The sequence below is a fragment of the Colossoma macropomum genome, unplaced genomic scaffold (assembly GCF_904425465.1).
Source record: "Colossoma macropomum unplaced genomic scaffold, Colossoma_macropomum, whole genome shotgun sequence".
NCBI lineage: Eukaryota > Metazoa > Chordata > Actinopteri > Characiformes > Serrasalmidae > Colossoma > Colossoma macropomum.
Genome location: NW_023494809.1, coordinates 16,073,414 through 16,100,219, shown reverse-complemented (window position 1 = coordinate 16,100,219; position 26,806 = coordinate 16,073,414). Strand labels below are relative to the sequence as shown.

At 37.7% G+C, this 26,806-nt stretch overlaps 1 protein-coding gene across 1 annotated transcript; it reads right to left on the bottom strand.

Moving 5' to 3' along the window:
• crispld1a (cysteine-rich secretory protein LCCL domain containing 1a) lies at positions 1-26,806 on the bottom strand. The gene is made up of 15 exons (XM_036558356.1): positions 26,621-26,806; positions 25,413-25,726; positions 12,636-12,754; positions 10,550-10,682; positions 9,299-9,414; positions 8,881-8,981; positions 8,467-8,610; positions 7,140-7,200; positions 4,824-4,890; positions 4,614-4,744; positions 4,473-4,516; positions 4,210-4,282; positions 3,981-4,056; positions 2,039-2,172; positions 1-962 (listed from the first exon to the last, which is right to left on the bottom strand). Exons 2-15 carry the CDS (start codon positions 25,665-25,667, stop codon positions 911-913), a joined length of 1,506 nt encoding a protein of 501 aa, XP_036414249.1. The 5' UTR covers positions 25,668-25,726; positions 26,621-26,806; the 3' UTR covers positions 1-910.

Sequence of the window (26,806 nt, the reverse complement as noted above, 5' to 3'; positions counted from 1 at the left end):
TGTTTTGTATTGTTTATTTTTTGGGCGGTGTCAGTAGTGTAAAACAAAAGCGCTGTGTAATTCATCTTTAAATAGAACATGGAGTAGTTGCAGCATTTGTTCAAACTAATGTACATGTAAAACAAGTACATGCACTTTTGTACTGGATTGCCATGTGGAATTATTAGTAGTATTATTGTTATTTTCTATTTTTATTCTTATTACTGGCATTACAGATGATAGTGGTAATAGTTTTGGTTAGTTAACCACAAAACACACTTTTTTTTAGGTCTTTGAACTATTATGCTTAAAATTTACATGCACTCCTAGTAGACGTGAGGTTGTACAGATTTGCCAAAGATGAAACTGATGAATAATAACACTGTCTATGAAATCTGTGTGCACCCATTTTATGAATAATGATGAATAAGAATATTAATGAGGGCCACTTTTTTAGTACCTAGAAATCATAGGGCTTTCTCTAAAGAAATAGAAGACCCTGAGGGTTCCCCATCCTATAGATGTATAATTGTTTCTGTTTATAAGTAACATGCTTGTTCACTACAACTTTGAAAGTTTCTTGCCCATGTAAGTGAATAATAAGCTCTACAAAGGGAATTATTCCTTTAAGTTATTTAATGTACACATCTCCGTACCATATTCCCTGTATTTTCCGCTAGTTACATGCCTTAAAGGTAAGAAGATGATAAATCAAAACTGCCAGTTCTTACAGCAGTGTGCATCACTAAACAGGTACAAAACGTCTATGAAGCAAAACTACACAGTCTCCTGCTGTGTTTTAAGTGTACTTAGCTCAATAAGCTGTTGTGTTAATGCACCCCAGACTGGATCTACAGCTCCAGCACAAATGCTCTACTGGAACAATAAGAGTCTAATCAACAGCAGTCTGAGAATCCAGCACAGACGCACATCAGATCACAGCAAATACACGGAACGCTTTTCCTCCGGGAGGATTCTGTAGACTGAGAGAGAGACGGGGGGTAGAGAAAGAGATTGAAAGAGGAGAGAGAAGGAGAGAGAGGAGAAAGAGAGATTGAAAAGAGGAGAAAAAGAGGATTGAAAGAGGAGAAAAGCGAGGAGATACAGAGAGACAGCAAAAGAGAGAAAGACAGAGAGACATGGAAAGAGAGGGATGGAGACAGAGACAGAAATTGGAGAGAACAAATGGAGAGAGAGAAAGAAGATAATGAGAGAGAAACAATGTTTTAATACACTTTACAAACATTTCACAACCTCTAAGTGACATCTGACCCAGAGCAGTGGAGCAGGTCAGTAAACGTAAAGAGAATATATATATAAGCTTTGATTGGCTGCCCTCTATTGAGTCTTATTCAACACTCCTTATAACTTCAGCATGAATGGGGGTGCTAAAGTGCTGTAGGCTGAATAGGCCAATGTATGACATCATAAAAACACTGAATTTATAACTAGTTTCCATATATGGGCTGTATGGTCTGGGGAGTGAACAGTATGTTTTGAACTACTTCACTACTTCACTTAATTTTTGATAAGTCCCCAAACTTGTGACCGTCGGTGTAAATATGCTGAATTGGCATTTCAGTGATATGGGCACACTGGGCCTCTGGCTTTACTCCGCTGCTCTGGCTGGTACTGCTCTTTTCTAATCAGCTTTGTGGGTAAAGAGCTGTGCTTTCAGAGGCTTAAGAGAAGAAACCACGCTGTACCCTGACTTACAGTGCACTACAAATAAAGCCTTGAAGGCCCTCACGTGCTTATGGTGCTGCTGGTTTAATGTTAGACATGGTCTGTGAGTTAAACCCTAAGAATAATAAAATCTTGCTGTAATTTTATATGAATTATTTCTGACTGTGGAGAATTTATGTGTAGATTCTAAACTTTCAATCCAAACCACATTGGTGTTTGTGAGTAGAAGATATTTTATATATAATGACATTTAAATAAGATAGATAGATAGATAGACTATATATATATATATATATATATATATATATATATATATATATATATAAATTTAATGACATTTAAATACTAAATTAACTGTAGACTACTGTATTACCTTTCTGAGTAAATGCCATTCTGGTAGGAGCTGATATACTGGTTTCTGTTGTTGGTGGGCATCACGTCCACGTATCCTCCCAGTTCATTCTTTATCACACCTGCATGCACTGCTGATCTGCATATGCTGGATTTCTGGAGAAAATAAGCAGAATTCACAATCTACAAGGAGATGAAATATGTATTTTTAATATTGCTGGTTTCTTTTGTTAAAAATTAGTTTCAGCAGCTTAAAATAAAGTGAACATTGTTGTTGTTTAGCTACTTGTGGTCAGTGGAATGTTAGTGGTATGGTGAAAAAAACGTGCTGTTATCAACTATAAAATCCAGTCAGATTGTGTTCCATAAAATGAGAATAGTACAGAGCCACACTGGTGACATAACTTCTTAATAAAAATAAAGCATGGTCACAGCTTACTAAGGCCTCGATACCGGATCCAAATGCTTGGGAACTAAATAATTTAATCGAAGCCATGACTTAAGGTGGGCGGCACGGTGGCGCAGTGGGTAGCGCTGTCGCCTCACAGCAAGAATGGCCTGGGTTTGATTCTCGGCCGGGCGACCAGGGTCATTTCTGTGTGGAGTTTGCCTGTTCTCCCCGTGTCTGCGTGGGTTTTCTCCAGGTACTCCGGTTTCCTCCCACAGTCCAAAGACATGCAGTCAGGCCGATTGGACGTGCTAAAATTGCCCCTAGGTGTGAGTGTGTGTCTGTCTGCCCTGCGATGGACTGGCGACCTGTCCAGGGTGTATCCTGCCTTCCGCCCAATGACAGCTGGGATAGGCTCCAGCACCCCACCGTGACCCAGTAGGATAAGCGGTTTAGATGATGTATGTATGTATGTATGACTTAAGGTGATCGAACATGATAGTTAAGTTGTAACTTAGTAAAGTGTGAGGACAACAGAATTAAGTTGCAGCCACAAGACTAGTAAAATATATAATTAAGCAGTAGCCATGACTTAGTAAGCCGTTGGAACAATATAATTAAGTCATAGCCACATCATAAGGCCAGTTTCTAATCTAGGTGACAAGTGTCACTCGACAAATGAAACTGTGGTCGACAGATGTCGCAGTGCTGTAGACAAAATGTCAGAACGTTATCTGTAGTTTACATGAAAACTTGTATGACGATGCAGCTAATTAAACAGCAGTGAAACAGCACAGAACAGCCTGAAAACTGCTGTAGTGAAACTGCATTAACAGTAGAATTTTAAGCTGCAGGGTTGCGACGGCTACCAGAAATACTACTTGTTTTTCACATACATGTTTCACTCACAAGTTCTTTCTCTGTCACGCAGTGTTGCCGAATTCGCGGTTTTCCCAAAAATTCAAGTTAGCTTGAAAGTGCAGTGCGGGGGGGAATTACACTTTTGTGGGGTGTGTTTTCTGCTTGGACTACTTTTTAAAGTAATCACAGTTGCTGAAAAAGGTTTGAAAATGAAAACAAATCATCTTAGAAATGTATATTGTTCCTAGTAGCTGGCAAACTGGTCTGTCTCTGAAAGCAGCAGAGCAGCAAGAAAAAAAAACACAGCCGAACACCGTGACCATGGCAACAATCCATAACATAGAACTTTCAGTTTCTATCCAATCAGAGTGCGTGACAACGTCTGCGCCTTTTCAATTTTTTTTGATGTACGCGACAAGGTCTGCGACACCCTAGCAGACACAAATTTTGTCAGTTTTTTGTCATTTTTGGTCAAGCCACATTTGTCACAATTATGTCGTAATAATGAAGTTGTTCCTGTGCCTTACTAAGTTGTGGCTACACCTTAATTATACAGCTCCCACACTAAAATTCCGCTCCCAGGTCTTAGTAAGGCGCGGCCACACTGTGTTTAATAAGAAGGATTGTCACCAACAGGGTCCACAAGATAGTGATGTCATGGACATTTTTCAATTTGGTTTTATTATTTTAGAGAAAAATATTATTTAATACTCACATCTGAATAGGTTCTGGTCCCAATTACTCTGGATATCTGATGATTTTCTTGCAGGCAGTGTTGAGGACAGTAGATTCTAGAAGGAGGTGGTGCAGATATTAATGGGCTTCTCATGTTTCTTTTAAAAAAAACAACATAGCTAAAAAAAAATGTTATTTCTATGATGAATTTATGTTATGAACTGGAACTATTACTGAACTGGATTTACAGCAGGTTAAAAGGTGGTTACCTGGGACAGTGTCTGGCAGGTTTCTGGTAGGGACATAGCATGGCTACTGTGGTCTCACACGTGATCACTTTTACTGCAAAAAAAGACAGAAAAATGAAACTTTTTTGTGGGGATAAATATATACATATAGTAATGATATGAAAGGGAAAATAAACAATTATGGGAAAAAATCAATATAATAATGGGCTGAATAAGAAAAGTATAATGAGTAAAATAAGCTACAGTAAGGATCTGAATAAGACTCTGAGTCACATCAAACTTACCAGTCACTTTGGACACTGTAAAGGCATTGGCACTCTGGTACTTTCTGCGGGTGGCACATTCATTATATTAAATTACAGTGCCTCATATTAACAACTTGTTTTAAATATCTTGTTTTAAATATCATTTTCTGACTGCCTTACCCAACAGACTGGACTCCATTTTTATTTGATTTGATGAAAAACTCCTTCCTGCCTTGTCTTGTGACATCCATCCAGCCTCCCTCATTGTCGATCACTCCGTGATGGATGCCTGCTCTGCAGATGCTGGATTGCTAGAAAATAAAACAACATTTTCAGTTAAAAAGCTTCTGGAAAACTGGACTTTAAAAACATAAATTGCAAGCTGCTCACCATTTCATAGTAAACCGTTCCGACCACTTTCGCAGTGCTTTCCAAACATCCAGCTGGACACTCATATCTGTAGATAAAGAGAGAACTCTACAATATAACATTTGCAGCTTAACTTTTTAAGCTCTCTATATCCCATAGGCCGTTTTTGCTATTGTACATTTAAATATTAATAAACATAAAGAACTGTAAATGGTCTTTGTTCTGATTGTGTCCTATACTGAGCCTTCTTCAAATAGTAACTCAATATGAATGGGTGAGGCTAATGTGCTGTAGGCTGAAAAGGTTTTTATGTAAATTAATCAGTATTTGTGACCTCACAAAAACAGTGAATTCACAACGGTCTGATTTTGCAGCTTGGTTTCCATATAAGGATTGTATAGACTGGGGAGTGAATGATACGTTCTGAAACTTCAACAGAGTATGCATATTACAGACTATACTGCTTGCATACTACAGTATTTACATACATATCAATTACTTTCGACTGGTAGCTCATTGACATAAGGAGAGAAATTGTGTAGAAAGCAGATTATAAACTTTCAATTCATTCCACATTTGTGTTTCTAAGTAGAACACAAGAAATTATATCATGCTTTGAAACTGTAAAGTTATTGTTTCATCAACAATATAGCATTTGCAGATTTACAGGGGAGTTCCCAGTCTCAGTCCTGGAGACTCCTGGGCACGTTTCTGTGTTTTCTCTACTCTACACACTTGACCCACCCCAATCCCTCCTAATCAAGCCTGCCTGAATCTCCAAAATGTAAAAGTTGGCAGCCCTGAGCTAGATACACTCTCTCATAATGAAGGTGCAGTTTTCTATTTTAATCCTGTTTGACTGGAGCGTTCTCTGCTGCAGTTGTTAGCAGTGGGGTGACAAGTAAACTACCCAGCATGCAGCGTGTGCTTGGAAACACTGACAGAGACAGGCTGTTTTTCAATAGGGGTTCTTGTGTGTTCTTGCATCCTCATGTACTTGCTCAATGTCATCTTCCACTGCCCAAATCGCATTCCAATATTCAAGAACACGTGTACCAAGAAGGGTTAAAGTACCAGGATGTGTTCTTGATCCGTCTCAAATACTGAGGATGCATCACTTCATGACTCGCCTTCAAGAACAACCTGAGAGTCCTATCATTCACTGTGGTAGAGGTTACTGACTAAGAGCTGTACATTTATCAGTACTTTTTAAAGTAAATGGTACACTTAAATGTACTTAAATAAATGAGGTGAGAAATAGACACTAAAGTTGTCTAATCTTGTCAAATCTGCTCATTTGCTACAAATAATACTACTTGGTGCTACTTGGTTAGCATTACTGCTACTGAATGCTCATTGGTTAGCATTGCTGCTACTGAGCACTGATTGCTTTGCAGTTATGCTACTAAGTGCTAATTAATTAGCATTACTGCTAATGAGTGGTAATTGGTTCGCATTACTGCTACTGAGCGCTGACTCATTTGCTTTACTGTTACTGAGCGTTGATTGGTTTGCAAAACTGCTAAGTAAAGCTGATTGGTGAGTGCTGATTAGTTAGCTTGACTTCTACTGACTGCTGATTGGCTGGCATTACTTCTACTGAGTGCTGAAAATTAGTGTATTTGTCTCTGTAAAAATGTTCAAGCATTTACAAACAGATTTTGCACAAAGGCTCCATAGCAGCCGTTTTTGACACGTTCGGGAGTGCCCTCTAGAGTTTGTTAGCTGGTAATTCTCGTCACAACACATTCTCTGATACAGAGAAGTTACAGTGCAACACAGAAACGTAAAATTTCAGCTTGAATTATTTCATGGAAGAGTAATATTTTTTTACATACAATATCGTAAAATGTGATAAAAGGTTAAGTAGATATAATGATATACAAATTCTGGTACCACTTTAAGTAAGACTCCCTATAAAGCATGTATGAATGGTTTAAAATAAATTTGTTGATGGTTATTAGTTAGGTCATAAACATTTAAAAAAACATTAATAAGCAGTTATAACACATCAATAAAGAGGGCAAATGTGAGCTGTCACATTTGATGAATTATGAATATGTGATGAAGCTGACAGGTTTAATGCTGACCGATGAAGAAGACAAAGTAAGATCAGTAAGCGTCAAAATCTAAGGTTAAACGTATAAATGAATGAGGGTTCACTAGTAGGCACACAACAGGTCACTGTTGCCCATTTGATTAAGGTGTTGTCACTGCAACACTTTATTTTAACGTGCTACCAGATTTTTAAATTGCCACATTCCTAGTCCAAACCTTTGACTGGTACTGTATATGAAATATCTGCTTTTGTAAAAGAGGATGAAATGTTGCTCATACCTGTTACAGGTGGTGCCTTTACACTGGTCCCGTAGCTTTGTATCACACGAAACAAGCTGAGCTGCAAAACAAACCAGAAGAGGCCGCTCAGTCATCCAGTCTTGCAGGAAGTAATTTTAAATCCACTTCTCAAGCAAACACGCCGTGCAAGGAGATCAGCATTAAATGGCCCATATCTTACTTTTCTTTTCCTTTATTTTGAAACCTGGAACAAACTCAAACATGGCATTTTTCTGCAAATCTTATTGCACAATTACCATGTATTTGCTGAGTTTAACATATTGGAAAGAAATAAAATATAAAATATGCCATAATGTTTGCACAGGCGACATTTATGTTACATTTTTTTCTTCAATATGTTGCATTCAGCAAATAAACAGTAATTGTGTGTTAAAACGTGCAGAAGTGTGTTCTCTGTAGTGGATGTTTTAACTTATTTTAAGTTCGAAAATCAACGATGCATAATTTGACCAGACTTGCCCAAACTTTTGCATACAGTATGTAAAAAATCTCTGTTATGTTTGGCTGTGCTGTATTTCAACTTACTCAAAGACTGCAGTAACCCTATATGAATGAGCAGGGCAAAACTGCTATAGGCTGAATAGGCAGGTATAGTTTTGTGACATCAAGAAAACAAATTTAAAACAGGCTGTTTTTGCAGCTTAGTTCCCATATACCCAGGACTGTATGGACTGGAGAGTGAATGTCACGTTCTGAAACTTTAACAATGTTTACATACATAATAAATTATTATAGATCACTGAAACAAGCAGAGAACTTGTACATGAAGTGCAGATTCCAAACTTTCAGTTCATAACACACGGCGGTATAGGTATTCAGGTATAGATTCTGCAAAATTTTTATATAGCTCAAAAGCTGTCAGAGGATTAGTGCTGGATTTTTGACAGTAGAATCAGAATAAGAAGAAAATAAAAAACAGTAAATAGGCTTTTTCTAGCCAACTTACTTATAATTTGAATATTATAGTACAGTAATAACTCTCGATTTCTAAATGTTAAAGAAGATTTTTGAATAATGTCACTCCACTGAGCTTTTACAGATGCATGACTGCTAAACATCAAGGAAATGTGTGCTGATCTGGCAGTATGTTTTCTCCAAACATTTGCAAGCTGGCACTCTGAACATGTGAGGGGGGCAGTTTCTGGCTGAAAGAAAATTGCTTTCCAGGAATGTGTCGAGTTTCTGTGCTTTTGCACGGTTCAGGTTTGGTTCAGGGTTTGAACAGCTCGGGTTTCGGGGTGCGTTGGCCCCCCGTCAGGCTGAAATACAACACAGAATAAACATACATTAGAGAAGCAAAGCTTACACATCTGTTCTGTGCTCTCCACCACGTTCCTGTCCCCCTCTGTCTCGGGCCATCTGGGTGTTTTTGGGCTGTGGGGGGCTTCAGGCTCTATAGAGTTATTTTCCTCAGTCTCAACACGAGAGCGTTCTATAGATCTGCTATCATCTATAAATCAAATACAAACCAAATGGAGCAACTTTACTTAATTCATTCAAATATTGTTATGAGCAAAGTCATGAAACATACATAATGTGTATAACTTCCTCTCTTTTAACCCAATTGTCCTTAGTGGAAGCACAAGGTGGGTGTTTCTAATAAAGTGGCCAGTGAGTGGAAGCATAAGGTGGTTGTTTCTAATTAAGTGGCCATTGAGTGAAAACACATGGTAGGTGATTCTAATGAAGTGGCCAGTGAGTGCATTCTGCAGTAACATACCTTTGTAACAGAGATTGTTTCTGCATCCTCCTCCGTAGCTGGGTGGGCAGGCTGAGCATGGGGTGCCATGTTTATATGGTGCATGTCCCCACCAGTTCCCTCTACACAAACCACAAAAGGGATTGTACGTTTCATTGTACATTATAAAAACAAATAGTTCTGGTTCTGAGTAGCTGAGCTCAGATTCAAATTATGTGGGTAAATTACTCAAAATACACACATAAAACTGCACATATAAACTGAATTCTCAATTAATGCACCAACTTTTTAAAAACCTTTTCACTATGAATTGAATTATCTTCATTATAAACCCCAGCCTACTGTTATTTTTATATTTTTAATCATTCGCCATCATTAATCAAATATAAAAGTGCAATAATGATATGAATAATCATTACAAATCAGGAAAATCACTTACTTCGGTGAGTAATTGCAGACCAAATAAACAGCTTTTGCCCAGATTTGTCCCCATACGTTCATATCGTAGCACACGTTGATGGCACAGCCAATCCGACTACTTGTCGCCCACACCAGCTGCGGATAACAACAAACAGCAGAGAAGTCAAACACTGTTCACTCTAGGCATATAATGCTTGTCAAAAGTTTGAAGATAAAAATTTCTTTTGAAAATTTGCCAATAATGATTGAATTTTACTGTTACTATTCTTAATAAATGATCCATATCAAGAGGAATTTTCCTCACTTTTTTCATTAAAAGTTTGATTTTGATGTATGTAAGTACTTTGTTACAGTTTCAAACTGTACCATGCTAAATAAAATTGTGGCAAGAAATTTTGATGGCTGTTTTCAAATATGGTACTAATAGTGCACTATTAGTACCATATTTGAAAACAGCCATCAAAATTATTAATACTAGTTATTAGTTCTATTAATTAGACATAACTAATTTTTGAGACATGTTGATTTCCCATCTGTGATCCTTGGAGATTTTTTGTCCACTCAAACCTCCTCACTGTGCATGGGGTCAGTATAGACATATGTCCTCTTTTTAGCAGATTCTTAACATCTTCAACTGTTTAGTTATTTTCTTGTAGCCATTTCCTGATTTGTGCAGCTTGACAACCTTTTGTGGCACATCACTGCGGTTTTCTCTGGATGATGGATGGATGGGCACTTGGCCTGTGTTTCATCCCATATATATTCCCTAATCACTTAGATGAACTTTAAAACATAAAATCTCAATGGGAATATACTTCACTTAGAAAAAACAAAAAAAAAGCACATATCGAAAATCTTTTGATCCCAGGGTGGTGTTTTAAACATCTGAAAGGTGCAAGTGCTGAGGAGTGCTGACATCACAACAAGGGGATTTTGGCAGCTGTTCCTTCAGCAAAGAAAAATAGCAAAATCTAAACAGCTTTTTTTAGTGTTAACTTTGCAAACTGCCAATGAAAACATGCTAATTTGTATTAAAACATTCTGAAAATGTCCCAAACTATTGATGGGCATGGTGCATGCTATACAAAAGAACACTTGGTGGGCGGTGTGATTACTCATGCTTTTAGCTGTGTATAATGCTGTAATCTTATTTAAAATGTGGTAATCGCTGCATTATTTGTGGTGTTATAACTGACATGAGGTGGAGCAGTGCTGTATTTCTGCCCTAATGGGATTACTCACACTTTAATGCTGAAGAGGTAAAGCATACCTGAGTGTAGTGCGTGCAGACCGGGCCTGTGCAGGTGAACGGACAGTGAGGGTTACACTCCTGAGGGTAAGGAAAAGAGTAATCTTTCTCTTCGTCGTACCATGCCTGAACATGAGAAGTGGGGGGGCGGTACCTGCAGAGAAATGCACACAAAAGAAATGACATAATGAATCAGACACATTGATCACCTGCTCAAATCAATCATTCATTCATTCATTCATTCATTCATTCATTCATTTATTGCCATGCCAAAATGAAGTTTAGCTTCCTCCACTAGGTCCACTACAGCCTAGATTACCAAATATACAGCAGCAATTTGTGTAAGGTGTTATTCACTTCAACTTTTGTCTGTCGATTCTGTCTTTATCCAGCACAAAATTACTTTTTATCCTTTAAGTCAGAGAGAAGAAGCTACAACTGAGGTGAGATATCTACACAGCCAGGTAACTACTATGTTAACTTATCTTTTATCTTGTTATCCTTCTCATCTAAATCATTTCTGTCATTTGAGCAATCCATTCTGTCAACTGTAATGATGGTTTGAAGACAGTTAAAACAGGTATACAATAAGATATGTGTCTCGCTTTCAAGATACGTCATCAGAAGAGGGTTTTACTAGTCTTTCAACCAGAAAGACTACTGCATCACCACAGTAGGAGGAGCGTAAGCATGGTTCCAATAGATGTAGCAACGGTTAAATTGTAATTTTGGCCTTTAAGTATCTGTATTCGGTCATGGTTTTCTTGTAAATGCCATATTCAGAATACTGTTACTTTTTACATTTTTCTGCAAAAATACCATTAGAATATACTGCATTATAAAAGTACACTCTTTAAAAGAAGCAACATAAGTATTATTTTAAAAATTGTGAACAATGTGTAGTAAACATCCTTGTTTTTCGGAATTCTTGAAATGAGCAAATATTTCAACTTACAGCATTAAGAGTATAGAAGAATATATATAATTTCACGTTCAAGTAAAAAGTTTTTTTTTTTCATGTCAAAATGTATTCTTAATGTATGGCAAATGCAAACTGAACACTTTTTTATATGTTACTGAATACAGTTGTGTAACATTCTGGTCAAATTCCATGTTTTGTTGATTTTCTAAGTGAAAATAAGTGAACACATCCTTTACAATTACTGTTTACTGTTTGCTAAATTTAACATACTGAAGAAAACATAAACAGAAATTGTGTACTAAAATGCAGAAGATGGCGTTTAACTGTATTCTTTGTAGGGGATGTGTTAACTTATTTTCACACCAACAAAAAACATGCCATTTGACCAGACATGTTCAAACTATTGCATACAAATATATATTTAGGGCAGTGTATTCTGTGGGAAATAACTGCAATCAGTTTTAGGTTTTTTTTTCCAGGAGAAAACAAAGACAAAACACATCATCTCATGCAACACCGAAACTGAAGTGTTGTGCCTGTGCTCTGGCAAAACACCAGTGAGGTCCTTAGATTCTGGATGAGTGAGAATACCGAGTGAGAAATGAAGGTTTTTTTGCTTGCACATTTGACTGTCTCACAGCTGGAGCTCCTAATTCACTGTTACTAAAGGCGTTCTACTTCAAAGAGCCTTTGATATGAAATAAGCCTCAGAATTCAGCAAAATTACACTGTTTAATGTTGTCAAAGTGGTTCAAAGCACTGCAGTATGAACAGTTCACATGGGCTCTACATGGATTATAAAAGTAAAACATTATTTTATATTCATTTTAATCTTGTACTTGCATTAGTTTCATTAATATGATTCACTGTGAATGAACCGTTGGTCAGTTTTTGTAGTGCTGCTAGTCTGTCAAAGGTACAATATAAAGTGTGTAGACTAATGAACTATTTAACGGATTAATTAAGTTTGGAGACTTTAGTTCATCTATAATATTGTAACTGTGCATTAACAATTGCACATAAATAGTTTGGTGCAGACGTTTTCTTTTTTTTTTTTCATACAAGAACATATATAATTTTGCCAGGGGTGGCAAAACATTTACTGTACACATTTATAGCTCCATGTGTATGTGTTTGTTTGTATATATATACTTAAACATATATCTGTGCGCGCGTAACACAGACCTCCCCCAGTGAACTCCCAGGTTCTGTCCAATCTGAGGCAGTAGGCCCGCTGGGCCGTGTTCCCACAGACACGTCTCAGCCCATTCCTCCGCTGTCCGCTCCAGCTCAGTGTCCCACACCTGCACACACATACACACACAATGGCTTTCTTTAATTCAGCTGCAGCAAAGAAGAGTCATTGAACATAGTACAGTTTCCCCAGTGTAGTCAATCAGACCAGACATGTTTAGTGTCTGAAATGTGCTTCTTTAGTTTTAGCACTGGAGCTATGAATGTAGCTAACAAGCAATGGAAGCCTAGGCACCACTAATTAGCAGTATGCTAAGTGCATGCCTAAATCACCACATGCCTGCCTCAAACTGTGTCAAAATCCTTATTATTTCTTCATTTACTATCCAAAACCACCAGTAAACCTACATGTCTTTTTATATGTAATGTTGATGATGGTAAAATATTGATAAATCATGAAAAAAAAATTCTTTGGGAACTATATTGCCTCACAGTGCACTGTATGTACCTTTCAGCCATAAATGGATTGTTTTTGGCCAAAATCTTATCCAAACTATCATTAAACAATGTCTTAGGCATTGGGCAAAGTATTCATTATCATTTCTGTGAGGGAGCTTTTAAAAGTGGACGTCTGGTTCATATCAGCACCACTGGAAACACTTCTGAGAAGTTTCTCAAGAACAGAGCATTTTACGTCAAACTACTCTGAATTACTTTGTTGACATCTTAACCATTAAATTAGGCAGAGATTCTGAAAAATCAGTGGACTTCCCCTTGCTGTAACCTCTAATAGACTTGATTATGTGGTTTCTGACACTATGACACACTGTTGACTATAAACATGGACAAGAGTTCAAAAGGCTGCTACTGTTGTACTGGGGAAAAAGCATGTAAATTTGACTATTGTTTGAAATCATCAAATTCTCTACCAAGTTTGCTGGTAGATTTGCGCTGAGCATGCGTAACATTGAGAGTAATGCATTCCTCATAGGCAGATAGTGGTTTAGTATCTGGCACTTAATGTGATCCATCAAGGAAAGTGCTGCAGTTGTATCTGTTCCAGCCCTGCACAGCGTCACCTGATATTACTGATGATAGGCTATTACTCTTACAAAAAGAAAGGCAGTAAGAGAAAGCTGGAGGCTAAAAGGTTATATTTATTTGGCGGGTGCCACTGATAAACTGAACAAACAGAAATTGACACTAGATTGATACAGAACAACTGTTTCCAGCCTGATTTCTCCTTAATATCCCTAGAATCTTATCCAGGACAGCTGGGGTGTGACGGGTTTTATTGCAGTTAGGCTAGGAAATGAGCAAGTTCCTCTGCAGACTTTATTTAAGGGGACGCTATGTGATTTAAGAACAACAATGTGGTGACCTTGACCATAGATCTGCTAGTGTAAAGCTATAAAAGGAGTTTTTATTATGTAGCTGCCCTAAATTCACAGGCAGATTTTCCAGATACAATAAACAATACAACTTATTAAAGGGGAATTCCACCCATTTTTCAAAATTTCAGTTTAATTCACTGGTTGTGATAAATAGTCTTTCAGGATGGTTTGATGTAAAATAGTTAATTGTAGAGAAACTTATTGACTGACTGAATTTACTATCCAAAACCACCAGTGAACCTGCACATGTCTGACTTTTATATGTAATGTTGATAATTTTGTTCAGTACCATTTTGCCTTGGGTGCACCCCTTTGTCATGAATCTATTTAGAAAGAAAAATACTTTTTAGGCTAAAATATTCTCAACTTTCATAAAAGAGTATCTTGATATCAGGAAACAATTAAAATAACATTCTATGAGGAAGCTTTAACAGGCAATACGTACTTCAGATGTCTGGTTTATGTCACACCACCACTGTGAACAATTCTGACTCTGTAAGTTTCTTTAAAACAGAGCATTTTGCACCAAACCACTCTGAATGACTTTGTTAACATCTTAACCATTTAATTATGCATTAAAAATCGCTGGGATTCACCTCTAACAATGAGATTAGGGCTGCCCAATAAGGACATACATTGATAAACCTGTTGGATATCTCAATAATACTATAAGTGATAAGTGATAAATTATTATTAAAATAGTGTGGCTCTGACTGGTTGTGCAGCAAGTACAGACTTTTTACAGAAATCTAAATAACCTCTCCTTTAAGCAAACTGCTTCACTCTGGAAATGAGACTCATCACATTTTAAGCATTTTCTCAGTCTAGTAGTTCAGGATTGATTCAGTTTTTGAGCCAAGCATTTGGGTCACTCTGGCACTGAAGAATTGTTTTTGATTTTGGCCAAGTGTCTCTTTGAGTAATCTCAAGACTTACTTAAGCGCACACTTGCATCTTTCGCCCAGGCCGCTGTACTATCTGTATTGTCCACCTTAAACTGGACCTCAGCTTTCCTGCACATTGATTTTAGATGCGCTGCAGCTTTCCTTTCTCTAATGTTAACCATATGGAGAGTCCTTCCGAGTTTTTGTTTGTTCTGTAAGCATAGATTCTCTTTGAAAAGTAAATTTCACATTCCTGTTCAGGTCCACTCAAGAACAGATATGCTTCTTCAAACAGCTGACCAACACTCTCCTTCCTCATTAACCCTTAGAAGTCCAAAGTTATTATTGCTCATTTATTATATTATCAATTTGTAACGTTTAGGTTTTAAGAGTTCTTGTAATTATTCTGGGGATCATTTACTTTAAAGGTAAACTCTTACTTTCTTCAGAGCAGGCAGAGACCAGAGCGGTCACCCAGTGCAAATTTCACACATTTGGCCCTTAACGTCCCAAACCATAAACCAATTGTAAATCTACGCTAATAACTCTCTCTAAAATAGCTGTTGCCCCCCATAAAGACCTGCGTAAAACATTAGTCCTGCAGCCAGCACCTAGTAACAGGAAATCTGCTGGTTTGCACTCTCGCAACTGCAACCATAAGTGGCAACTGCTGAGTGCCTTCCATTGTACCAGAACGTATTAAATCGAGTGCTGACAATAACGACTCCATGCTGTATTTATTATAACACGAGTTTTACATTTTCACACCATCTCTTTGCACTGTATGTTGAAATAAAAAACTGAACATGGTTCTCTTTAGCCTTCACTTTTATTATAAAATATTTTCTGGTTTCAGTGTGTCACACATCCATATGCACCATTTAAGCACTTTTTAAGGAATTTGCTAAGTTAGCTAGGTAGCTCATGTTAATGTTATTGCTACAATACTGTGCTAAAGACAGAGACCCCCCTTCATTTAGTTCATTTCCAGTCAAAAGGCCATTAATACCAATTGTTTATTTTCAGGAGACATTTCTGAGCAGATTAGATATAAGGTAATGAACTTGTATAAAGAAAGAGAAAGTCAAAGTGGAAAAAAATTTGTGTTTCCAAAACTGGAGCTCAAAAAATGATTAAAAGCTTCAGACAAAATGAGATTACTAACAAACATGCAAGACCTGGAAGACCACCAAAACTTTCCCCATTAGATAAACTTAAAGCTTTCATCTTTGAGAGAGAGGAGAAAAATCAAGCTCCACTCTTGATTCAGATATGAAAAAATCTGCAAGTGTTTCTGTCCATCCTTCCACTGTGAGAAAACAACTCAATGCTATGGGTCTGAAAGGATGTGTAGCTGTTAAGAAGCTCTTACTGAGAAAAGGAAACAGACAAATCAAATAAAGAACCTGCTGGTGTTCTCAAAACAATGGACTGACCACCCCAGAGTACAGACCTCGACATTACTGAACATGTTTGGGATTACTTGGTGACTGAGAGAAGCAGAAAATGTAAAACCAACTTCTAAGACTGAACTTTGGAGGTGTAGAAAAATATTCCTGCACATTTCTTTGAATAAAATGAAAGCAAGTCTCCTGAAAAGAATGGAAGTTGGAATAAAGGAATGTAATTTTTGATAATATATTTAGTTGTTAAGGTTTCTGTGTAATTTTCTCCCAAATACATGTCCTAACACTGAAAAATGAATAACTTTTACTTGCTTTGACTGAAAATTACATAAATAAAGGGTGGTCTCTGACTTTTGCACTTACTGTATGTATGCTAGCTTCATCCTATTTCTGTCCCCTCAATCACAAATTCTGACACCAGCCTTCCCTCTGAGGGTTTCTGTGAAGTCTTTGAGACAGGTTTTGTTTATAGTTATTTTAATGTACATAGCTTATTTGCAATCTGGATATTGAGTTAATGGAAGCGAAGTAATGCAAAAGGACTGGATGTTTTACACATAAATACAGTTCAAATGAGCCTGCTAACAGTACAAATACTGCAGATTGCTAATAGCAATAGCTAATAGCTAACCTTTATTTTAATGCTCATATCAGCTTTATATTTGGCTTATGGTCTGAAGAACAGGATTTGAATGAGTGTTCGTGTAGTCCGGTCTGTACAGTGAAATGTGGATGTAAAATGATTGTTTTCACAGCCTCAGCAGGGGAGGCCCCCCAAAACCTGCCGGCACTTATCCTGGGACTATAAAGAAAACAAACCCCTCACTGCAGGCTCTCACACTCATTCACACACTGCTGTTTATTTCATTTAACACCTCATTTGCATCGAGTGTTTCGTCGTCTGGTCAAATTCCAAGAAAGTAAAAAAATCCCAAGAGCCCGTGGGAGCTTGTTTCTCCATTCAGAGAGGAAACAGTGAGCAAGCCAGTGAATGAGAGTTACACAGAGAGAACAGGTGTGTGTCTGCGCAGGTGTGTAAAAAAAAGCCACACAGCAGCCAAAATATAAAGAGATAAAAGATGGATTTTAAAGGGTCTATATCCTACATTTTTCTTGTACTAAATTGTTTTCCTATCCTGTATCGTGGCTTATTCAAAAAGCAGTCCAGGCTGAAATACTAACTAACTTCAGAGTGATCAGGTGGAGCTAGAGTGCTGTAGACGATATAAGTGGATTATGCAAAACTGTTGGTTTTTGTGACATCACAAAAACAGTTCATTAAAAACAGGCTGTTTTTGCAGCTTAGTTTCACATATGGACTGAACAGACTGGGAAGTGAACATTTTGAAACTTAAAAGAAATGTGTGAATAATGCTGTGTTCTATTATATTGGCCCATTAAAAGTAATTATGTTTAAGCAATCTGGCTGGCTAATAGATACCAACTAGCACAGTGCTAACCGCATACCTAAATCATCAGACACTTGCCTCAAACCATGTGAAGTTGTTAAGTAGCTGGACAAGTAAATTTGGCATTTGGGCAAGTAAAATGTTGATTTATTTGTCCAAAGGACAAGTCTTTAGAAAGCTTAATGTCAAGCCCTGGTATTATTATCTCTACTTTTATGTTTTTACTGTATATGGAAGCAGAGTTAGCCAGCACGCTAACTGCTAGGTTAGCTTTTGGTTAAGCACATGCAGGTTACCCCACCTCCACCAACTTTGTGAGTTATCCACATGTTTTTGCTACATCTCCATGTGCAGCACTGTGCATAGGTTAATATATAATTTAGATATTTAGATTAAAAGGTAGTATAATGTCAATTTAAAGAGGAACACTGATTTGTCTAAATTTCTGCATAATTAAACGGTTAACATGTCAACAAAGTAATTCAGAGTGGTTTGATGTGAAGTGCTTTGTTCTAAAGAAACTTACAAAGTCAGAATTGTTCACAGTGGTGATGATGGGGACCAGATGAGGAGTTTAATGCTTCTAAAAGCTCCTTCACAGAAAGTTATTACATGAAATGGTTATGAATACAATGCCCGAGACTCTGTTTGCTTAAGTTTTGATTTAAATAAATTTTAATCAATTCCCTTTAATCCAGTCATAGCGGAGAGACATAAGAAGGGTGTTTTTTTTTTCAGATTGACCACTATTTTACCATCATCATCATTACATATAATGGCTTTGGATAATAAATAAAACAGTTAGATTTGCATTGTAGACTTTCACCACCACTGTACAGAAACCTGAGTCAGTATGTTTCTCTACAATAAACTACTTCACATTAAAACACTTTGCTTCTATCTCAACCACTGAATTGTGAAGAAATCTTAAAAATACTGTGAAATTCCCCTTTAAAAGCATCCACAACGCATCTACAGTAACAGGTTATTTGTAATTTCGCTGAGTGAATTCCTCTGTTGTACTGGAAGAGCCAGAAGTGTCTCATTTATATACACATATTCAAAGAATGGGCAGAGAGCAGGAAGAAAATCTTGAGAGGTGAACCAGTTCAAAGCTATCAGTGAAATCTAGAAATGTCCTGCCAGCGCTGAAATGGCTGGTTAACCACAGAATATAACAACCTCTGAGCGCCTGAATCACTTTGTATATGTTAAATATACATAATCAGTTCAATGTGTAAGCACACATTACATTGAATAACCACACTGTGTATAAACCTGGCATACATTATACTGTGTATCTATTATGTTCTGAATACTGTATTATGTGTAGCATAGATTATATTGCATAAACCAATGTGTAAACCTAGTGTATATTAAAATAATAAACTGTATGTGTATGTATATTGTTTATTCTTAGCTATTATATATGATGTACACAGAGACTGGAGACCAGTCAAAATACAAGTATGTGTGGTCTCTGCCACCCTGAACTAAACACAAGCACACATAGCCATTAGCTGTAAACATTTAAGAGAAGCTGATATCAGTCGAGCTGACTGACTACAGTCTTTCCACGAAAAGAGTGTGGTTCAAGTCCCAGCATTTGATGCTGTGAATAAGAGACAAAAATCTTATAATAAGGGTATTTCGAGCTTAAATATATTAATCCACAGTTCAGCATTAAAGGAGAATTACAAAAAAATGCACTTTTCCTTACTAGTTCACCAAGACATTACTTGTCATTGTATCTACTGTCTGAGAAATTTTCCCCACTTGGTTCTCCTACTCTACAACAGCAGGAGAGAACATTTTAGCATACATGAGCCTGTTTTTAAACCTGCTGAGTGACATTTTCAGGAGTAAGGGCAACTGCTAATGGGCTAGCATGGATCTAACAGAACTGACCATAAATCATGGGATATTACAGTGTTTTTTAATGACCAGCTTAGTTTTGTTTATGCTGTGAAACTTGTAAAATCATGAAGATCTTGCTATGTCATGTCATGAATTCAATGCCAGTAACACGTTTCAAAAAACGTGAGACAGCGGCAACAAAAGGCAAAGTAAAGATGCTCCACCAGGTGTTTTTTTGCATTAGTTAATTAGGTTTATTGGCAACAGGTCAGTAACATGATTGGGTATAACAAAAAAACAGAGAAATCTCTGTATGTGAGGGACAAGGCCGAAAACTAATACTGGCTGGCCGTAATCTTTGGGCCCTTAGGCGGCACTACATTGAAAACAGTCATGATTCTGTAGTGGAAATCACTGCATGGGCTCAGAAACACTTCTGAAAACCACTGTCTGTGAACACTGCATCCACAAATGCAAATTAAAACTCTAAAACGCAAATAGAAACCATATATAAACATGATCCAGAAATGCTGCTACCTTCTCTGGGCTCAAGCTCATTTAAGATGGACTGAGGTGAAGTGGAAAAGTGTCCTGTGGTTGGACAAATCATGGACACCACGTCTTCCAAGCTAAAGAGGAGAGGGTCCATCTGACTCAGTATCAGCACACAGTCCAAAGGCCCATATCAGTGATGGTATAGGGGTGCATTAGTGCACTTGGTATGGGTGACTTGCACATCCGTGAAGGCACCATTCATGCTAAACGATATGTACAGGTTTTGGAACAACATATTCTGCCATCCAGACAACATCTTTTTCAGGGAAGGCCTTGCTTATTTCTGCAAGATAATGCCAAACCACATTCTGCACTTATTACAACAGGGTGGCTCTGTATTAAGAGCCTGGGTGCAAAACTGACCTGCCTGCAGTCCAGACCTGTCACCCACTGAATACATTTCACGCATTAAGAAATGAAAAAAATACCGCTATAAAATGCCCAAACACACCACAATTAGCTTAGTGCTAACGTAACAGGCAAATCCCTATTATCAGGCTAGCATTAAACATTGTGCATAATGGCACTTTCACTCACTGAGTAATGATATCAGGTAAAATAATCTTAATGAATTGGCAGATAATTTTGATTGTTTCTATAAATAGTATTTTCCAGGAGTAAAATTATCTGCCAGTGATGGGCTTCAATAATCTCACAAGAATTTCACAGAACAATATATGTCTATAAAAGTTTGTAGACACCAACATTTTTTCTGAAATTATGGGTGTTAGGGAGTCTGTGCCCCATTGTAACAGCCTTAACAGTTCTGGAAAGGCTTTACACTAGCTGTTGGAACACTACTGTGAGAATTTGATTGCATTCGATAGTGTGAGCATTATTGTGGTCAGGTACCAACGTTGGATGATTATTTCTATATCACAAACGCCACTCCAACTCACTAGATGGAGCTCCATCTCTCCAGAGAATGCAGTTCTCCTGCTCCACAGCCCTCTCTAGCTTACATTTGGCATTAGGCATGGTGAACTTAGGCTCATGTGCAGATGCACCAGAGCGTCCCATTCTATTGGTCAGTGCTTTTCTGGAAGATGAGCTGTGTCAGTAATGGGTGCACTATAAACTAGCTTAATTCACTCATTAGAAGGACTGTCCAGATACCGTTGGACATACAGTGTATATAATAATCTCCTATTCTTATAACAGTCTCACAATGAGTAAAATAGGCATATGACCTACATTTAAGATGTGCTCTCTCTATGCGCTCCTTTTTTTCTTTCTTTTCTCCATCATGGCCCATATTTCCCCACTGACTCCTCCACCCTTTTGGAAAAAAATCCCAGCGGTTGTAATAGGAGACAAATCACTGGAGGTTTGCTGACTCAGCATTTTTTTCCTCTCTTTTTTCCCCTCAGAGTCTTTATAACAGGCAGAATTCTCACTGAAGCTGCTTCACCTTTTCAGCCAGAATCCTTTACAACTTCATTACCTTTAGCAGCCATTTAACCTAGCCATGGAGCCTAATCACACCGGCCCTGCTATTCTTCACCTCTTACAACATCCCATAATGGAGATAAAGCTCATTTATGTTATGAATGTGTGATAATTCCCCATTTAAAAAGAACAGACTCTTCTGGCACGGCCTGGCCTGCTAAATAGAGACTATTAACAGCAACGTTAAGAGCAAACGAATAAGGCCATATTATCTGTTCTATTAATTCATGTACAGATTTGGCAAGGAGTATGTCTTTAAATGTTTCATGACCCACATTATGCAATACTGCACATTCATGAGTGCTGAGCCAGGGTTTACTTTGCTTTGCACAAAGCCAATAGAGGTTTTCCGAACTGTACTACAATAGCTTTAATTTGCAAGCAGGGGTTGATAGAGGCAAGAGATGCATTGATACAGAAATCTCAGTAAGCAAATGTCTATGCAGCTCTGTGAGAACACCTCTGCACACCTGTGTGCATGAGCATAAGTGTCTCGCAGTGGGTACCAGCCCAGCAGAATGGGAATACCAGACCACACATCTTTTTTATTGGAGCTAATATATCACTATTTATGTAATGCAAAGTAGCTATAATAACTTTATAATCCCAGAGGTTCACTGCTGTAACTACTAGTAGCGTGGAGAGGGGTATTCACAGATGGGTCCATGATGACGAGGCCTCTTAAAATCTTTAGCCCCTCATATAGATACTGAAAAATTCATGAACTACACACCCATGACTAATAGAAAGCTTCAATTTCTTACCAACATTGTTCACCAGTTATCTTTACCAGACAGAACTGTCTTTTTACCTCATTCTTATAATGCAGCTCATCCATGATAACTGCTCTCAAACTGATCATTCACAACCTGCAACATTCATATATTCATTCACTGAACTCGAAAGTAGTATGGTGGAGAACAACTTGTTTGAGGCAATAACAATAGTAAGTGAACAAGCAAATGGCATTCACCAAAAGGACTTTTTTTTTATTTTTATGCACTGAGAACCATAATATCCTAGTTACACCTCTGCCTCTCAGCACACCTAATCCGACTAATTAGCCAATTTACAAGCCCTTATTGAGTTAAAGTGGGTGTGTTAGAACAGGAAAACACTACAGGACAACGTTACCTCACATCAGCAAAGAACTTACTATGCTGTGTGGATAACACTGGTAGCACTGCACTGATACAACTGGATTTTGTACTAATACTGAGAGTTATTTAACCAAGATATTGAAAAAAACGAGAAAGCTTTTTTAAAACTTTTCCCTGGTCACTGTGGTTAATTTATGTCATATAATCATGAACTTGCACCAGGCACACATTTCATTGTAGGGTTACTAAAACAGAATTTGCTTTAAAAGAGTGTTGCACGTTCAAAAACACTAGCCCTTTGTGAATATGATTGGACATCCCTGCTTTAAAGCATCTAATTTGGCTAAGTAGCTACTGTGCTTGCTAGTTAGTTTAACCTACTGGCTGATATGAAATAATGCACTGCACTGTTCTGCACACACACTCACATAAATGTCTATAGTAACACAATCAGGTACAGAATCAAAAGAAGCTTCACATTTTCTCTGTCAAATGTAAAAATATGAGTAATAACACTCATCCTTGTCTATTAGCATAAGTGCTATCGTTAGCTTCTTATGTCAAACAGCAAGTAATAACTCTAAAAACAGCAATCAACACATCAACATACTGTCCTAATTTACATTCTGGTGCTCTTACTGGTCATGTAACAGTGCTTGGTGACTTCATCTTCATCTGGAAGAGTAAAGGATTTGCTAAATTGTCAGTATCTTCAGCTGTAAGTGTTACTAAACACAGAGGATCTTTCAGTGGGGTTAATACTACTTATAGCAGCTCTACTTGCTTTTGAAAGCTGGAAAACAGGAAACATGTAAGTAAGATTTATTACGTACTTGGGTCAATTTGATATTACAGCCTTAAACACACCAAGATTTTACCGTCATTACCAATGTTTTGTCTGCTATGTTTGTGTTTATTATAAATTGAGCTGTTTCCATTTTGACTGGATGCTAGTTTTTCACCCAGAAGTACAGCTTACAGTTTACAAACATTCTGATATGGCCTATACACAATATTTTTCATGTGATCTCTGTATTTTCAAGATGTGTGAAAATGTATGAAACATACGATTGTGAACAAAAAAATCTTTAAACATTGTTTTGGCAAAGCCAGTGTAGCAATGCTAGCTTGTTAAATGGTTGTTTTATTTTAGGCTAAATGACTTTTAGAAGTTCAGGGGCTACACGCTCGGTTCGTGGTTGTCACCACAGTCAAGCAAAGCTAAATCAGTGGCTGGAGACAGAATGTTTCGATCACAAACCACTCTAGGAGGCGCAGTGCCCCCCACAGTGGTTTTGCTTCCATCAACTGTCAACTGCAAAAACGGTAGTGAAAGCAGTTTCTCAGATCACAGGACAACTTATTGCTTCCCAATTGTACAAAAGTTGGCCCACTACGAGTGTTCATTCTTTGATTGATTTGTTCAAAATACAAATTTATGTAACTTCCTCTAGTCCATTTACTGTAATGCCTATTGCATACATCCTGTGATCACAAATTCGACAGCTCTGCCAATAAACATTGCCAATAAACGCTGGCAGATTAAATAAAGATTTAATCTCACTTAACAGTAAATAGTTGGACACTTCCATAAGTGCCTTGCAACTTTTTCATATCGTCCTACCATCCTTCTATAGTAGAAGGATAAGGTAAAACAAAATCACCTTGGTTTAACGTTGTGTTGGTATGCTCCCAACGTTTTTGTTCTTAGCGAGTGCATTTGTTTATGGATCGTCTGACATTTTGCACATATTTCGTGCAAAGCAAATGGGGCTTAGGAATATCGTGGATAAAAAACAAGTAGGCCTCCAGGACCATAGTTGAGAAGCACTACATTAAAGCACCAACTGGGATGAGACATAGCAATAGCGAGTAAACACTCAAGTAACATTAGCATTTTTTATTAACTGGAAGCAATTTTTATACAGGGGAGAGGATTCACTGTTTTTCCAGTGGAGCCCATAAGATCATACTTATGCCACTACTTCTATGCACCTATTTCCATGTCTCTGTTAACTCTTTCAAACCAAATGTGCTTTCTGACCACTTATATCTATGAGAATTCAGATGGACTAAACTCGGGCTTCAAAGTTGACTGATACTGTTTTTATGTATGTGACATACTTTAGTCTATTTATTGTTGTTTGCTGATAGCAGTGTCAGAAACCATATAATCAAATCTGTTAGGGCCCATATTTTGAAAATAAAAGAGTTTGATGTAGTTTGTAAACACTGTTGTTTCAAAATGTGCCATTCAGTCCATATACGAAAAAGTAAGCCCACTGTTTTTGTGATGTCACAAAAACCAACACTTTACATATATCTGTATATCTGGCCTACAGCAGTTTGGCTCCACCCACTCACGCTGAAGTTACAAAGATGTTTCAGCCTGAACTGCTTCTTAAATGAGGCAGCCAATCAGAACAGTGGTCATTTACATATATCAGCCTTATAGGTGCAGCAGCAAAAAGAGCCTGTTTTATTATAAAGGATAAAGAGAGGACATGCAGAAATTAATCATGACTGTTTTGTTTGTTTTGTTATAAATGGACCACGGACGTTAAAAAAATAAAATATAATAAAATTGGAGGATAGGAGGCCCTTTTAGCAACTCAATACAGTTTGATGCTTGATGCTAACTGCTGTGTATGCTTGATTTAAGCATTAAGCTACAGTATAACAATAGCATTCACGTTTCTGCTGCATTTTCTTACCATGTACTCCATATTAGATGCAGGAGGGTAGACCTGAGCCCGCAGTTTGTTGTGAAGGTCCAGGATGGCCTGCATATCGCTGGAGCCGATGGCTCTCTTTCTTCTCGGCCTAATTTCTCTATCCTCATCCTCATCCATATACTTCTCCAGCAGAGCGCTCAGGTCAGTGGAGTTAAAGAGGGACATGAGGAGCACGCTCGGAGACAAAAACACTAAAGCTAGTCCTGTCAGCCATGTCTGTGTTAAGAGACTCATAATGAGTGAGTGATCTTTGACCTCCTGGAGATGAACTGGATAAGGAGTTGTCTCAAGAGCTGTGGATGAAAGTGGAGAAGACAGATTTCTAAATGGCCCAAAGCACAAACTGAAAGTATTCACAGCCAATTTAGTCATGTGCCCACTTTATCAGAAAACCCCTCTCTTGTAGCTCCACCTTACAGATGTACAGGTAGAGACTTGTAGTCCATCTGCTGCTGGACAATTTCCATAAGCCATTCTCTGATCCTTCATGTACAGTCAGTTTCTGACCACAGAGCTGCTCTTGGCTGGATATTTTTGGATGGTGGTCAGTAAGTAAAAGCACAAGGTGAGTGTTTCTACTAAACTGGCCAGTGAGTGGAAGCACAAGGTTGGTGATTCTAATAAAGTGGACAGTGATTAAGAGCACAAGGGGGGTGTTTCTAATAAACTGGCCAGTGAGTGGAAGTACAATGTTAATGTTTCTAATAAAGCGGCAAGTGAGTGAAAGCGCAAGGTAGGGGTTTCTAATAAAGTGCATGGTGAGTTTATTCAAAATAGCTAAGAGTATGAGGAGCATTTGGCTCATCTTGGAGTTCAATTACAGAAAGCCTTGGTAGCCAGAAGTAGAATACTGATTTAATGTCAAAGCAGGTGGCTATGCATTTTTTAATTACATTTACCAGTTACCAGTTTTGTTTTTCAAACATTAAATTTCGGTTACTTTTATTAACAGCCATAATATGTAATGAAAATGTGCATTTGCATCCACTTGAATCCTTTCATGTACTAACCCAGTGAAAAACGTTTGCAGAGTTGAGACATTAATACAGTTAACATTACAATGGAATCATAATGTAGGAAACTGATGCAAGTTTGGAAATAACATGATCATATGGTCCATTCTTGCAGCAGATGTGTTTAATTGCTAAAATTACCATTTATAAGACTGTATATAACATTATACTCACTTATCTCTTCAGTGAATGAGCAGAAACAGCTTGCAGCTTAGAAGCAAATATCTGATGTCCAGCAGTGAGTACAGAAGTTCTGTAGACTGGCAGGAGATTTAAATGATGCCTTTAAAATGGAGAGGTGAATAAACGGTCTTTGTTCTCCTCTGATCTGCTAAAAAAAATGCTCAGAGTCACGGTTAC

Bases quoted from the DNA above. Each gene is read 5' to 3' on its own strand.
- crispld1a (XM_036558356.1), bottom strand. From the start codon at position 25,667: ATGAGTCTCTTAACACAGACATGGCTGACAGGACTAGCTTTAGTGTTT. The intron at 4,745-4,823 runs GTGAGCAGCTTG...TTTATTTTCTAG, and splicing joins GAACGGTTTACTATGAAATG to CAATCCAGCATCTGCAGAGC. The intron at 2,173-3,980 runs GTGAGTATTAAA...TATTTTCTCCAG, and splicing joins GGACCAGAACCTATTCAGAT to AAATCCAGCATATGCAGATC.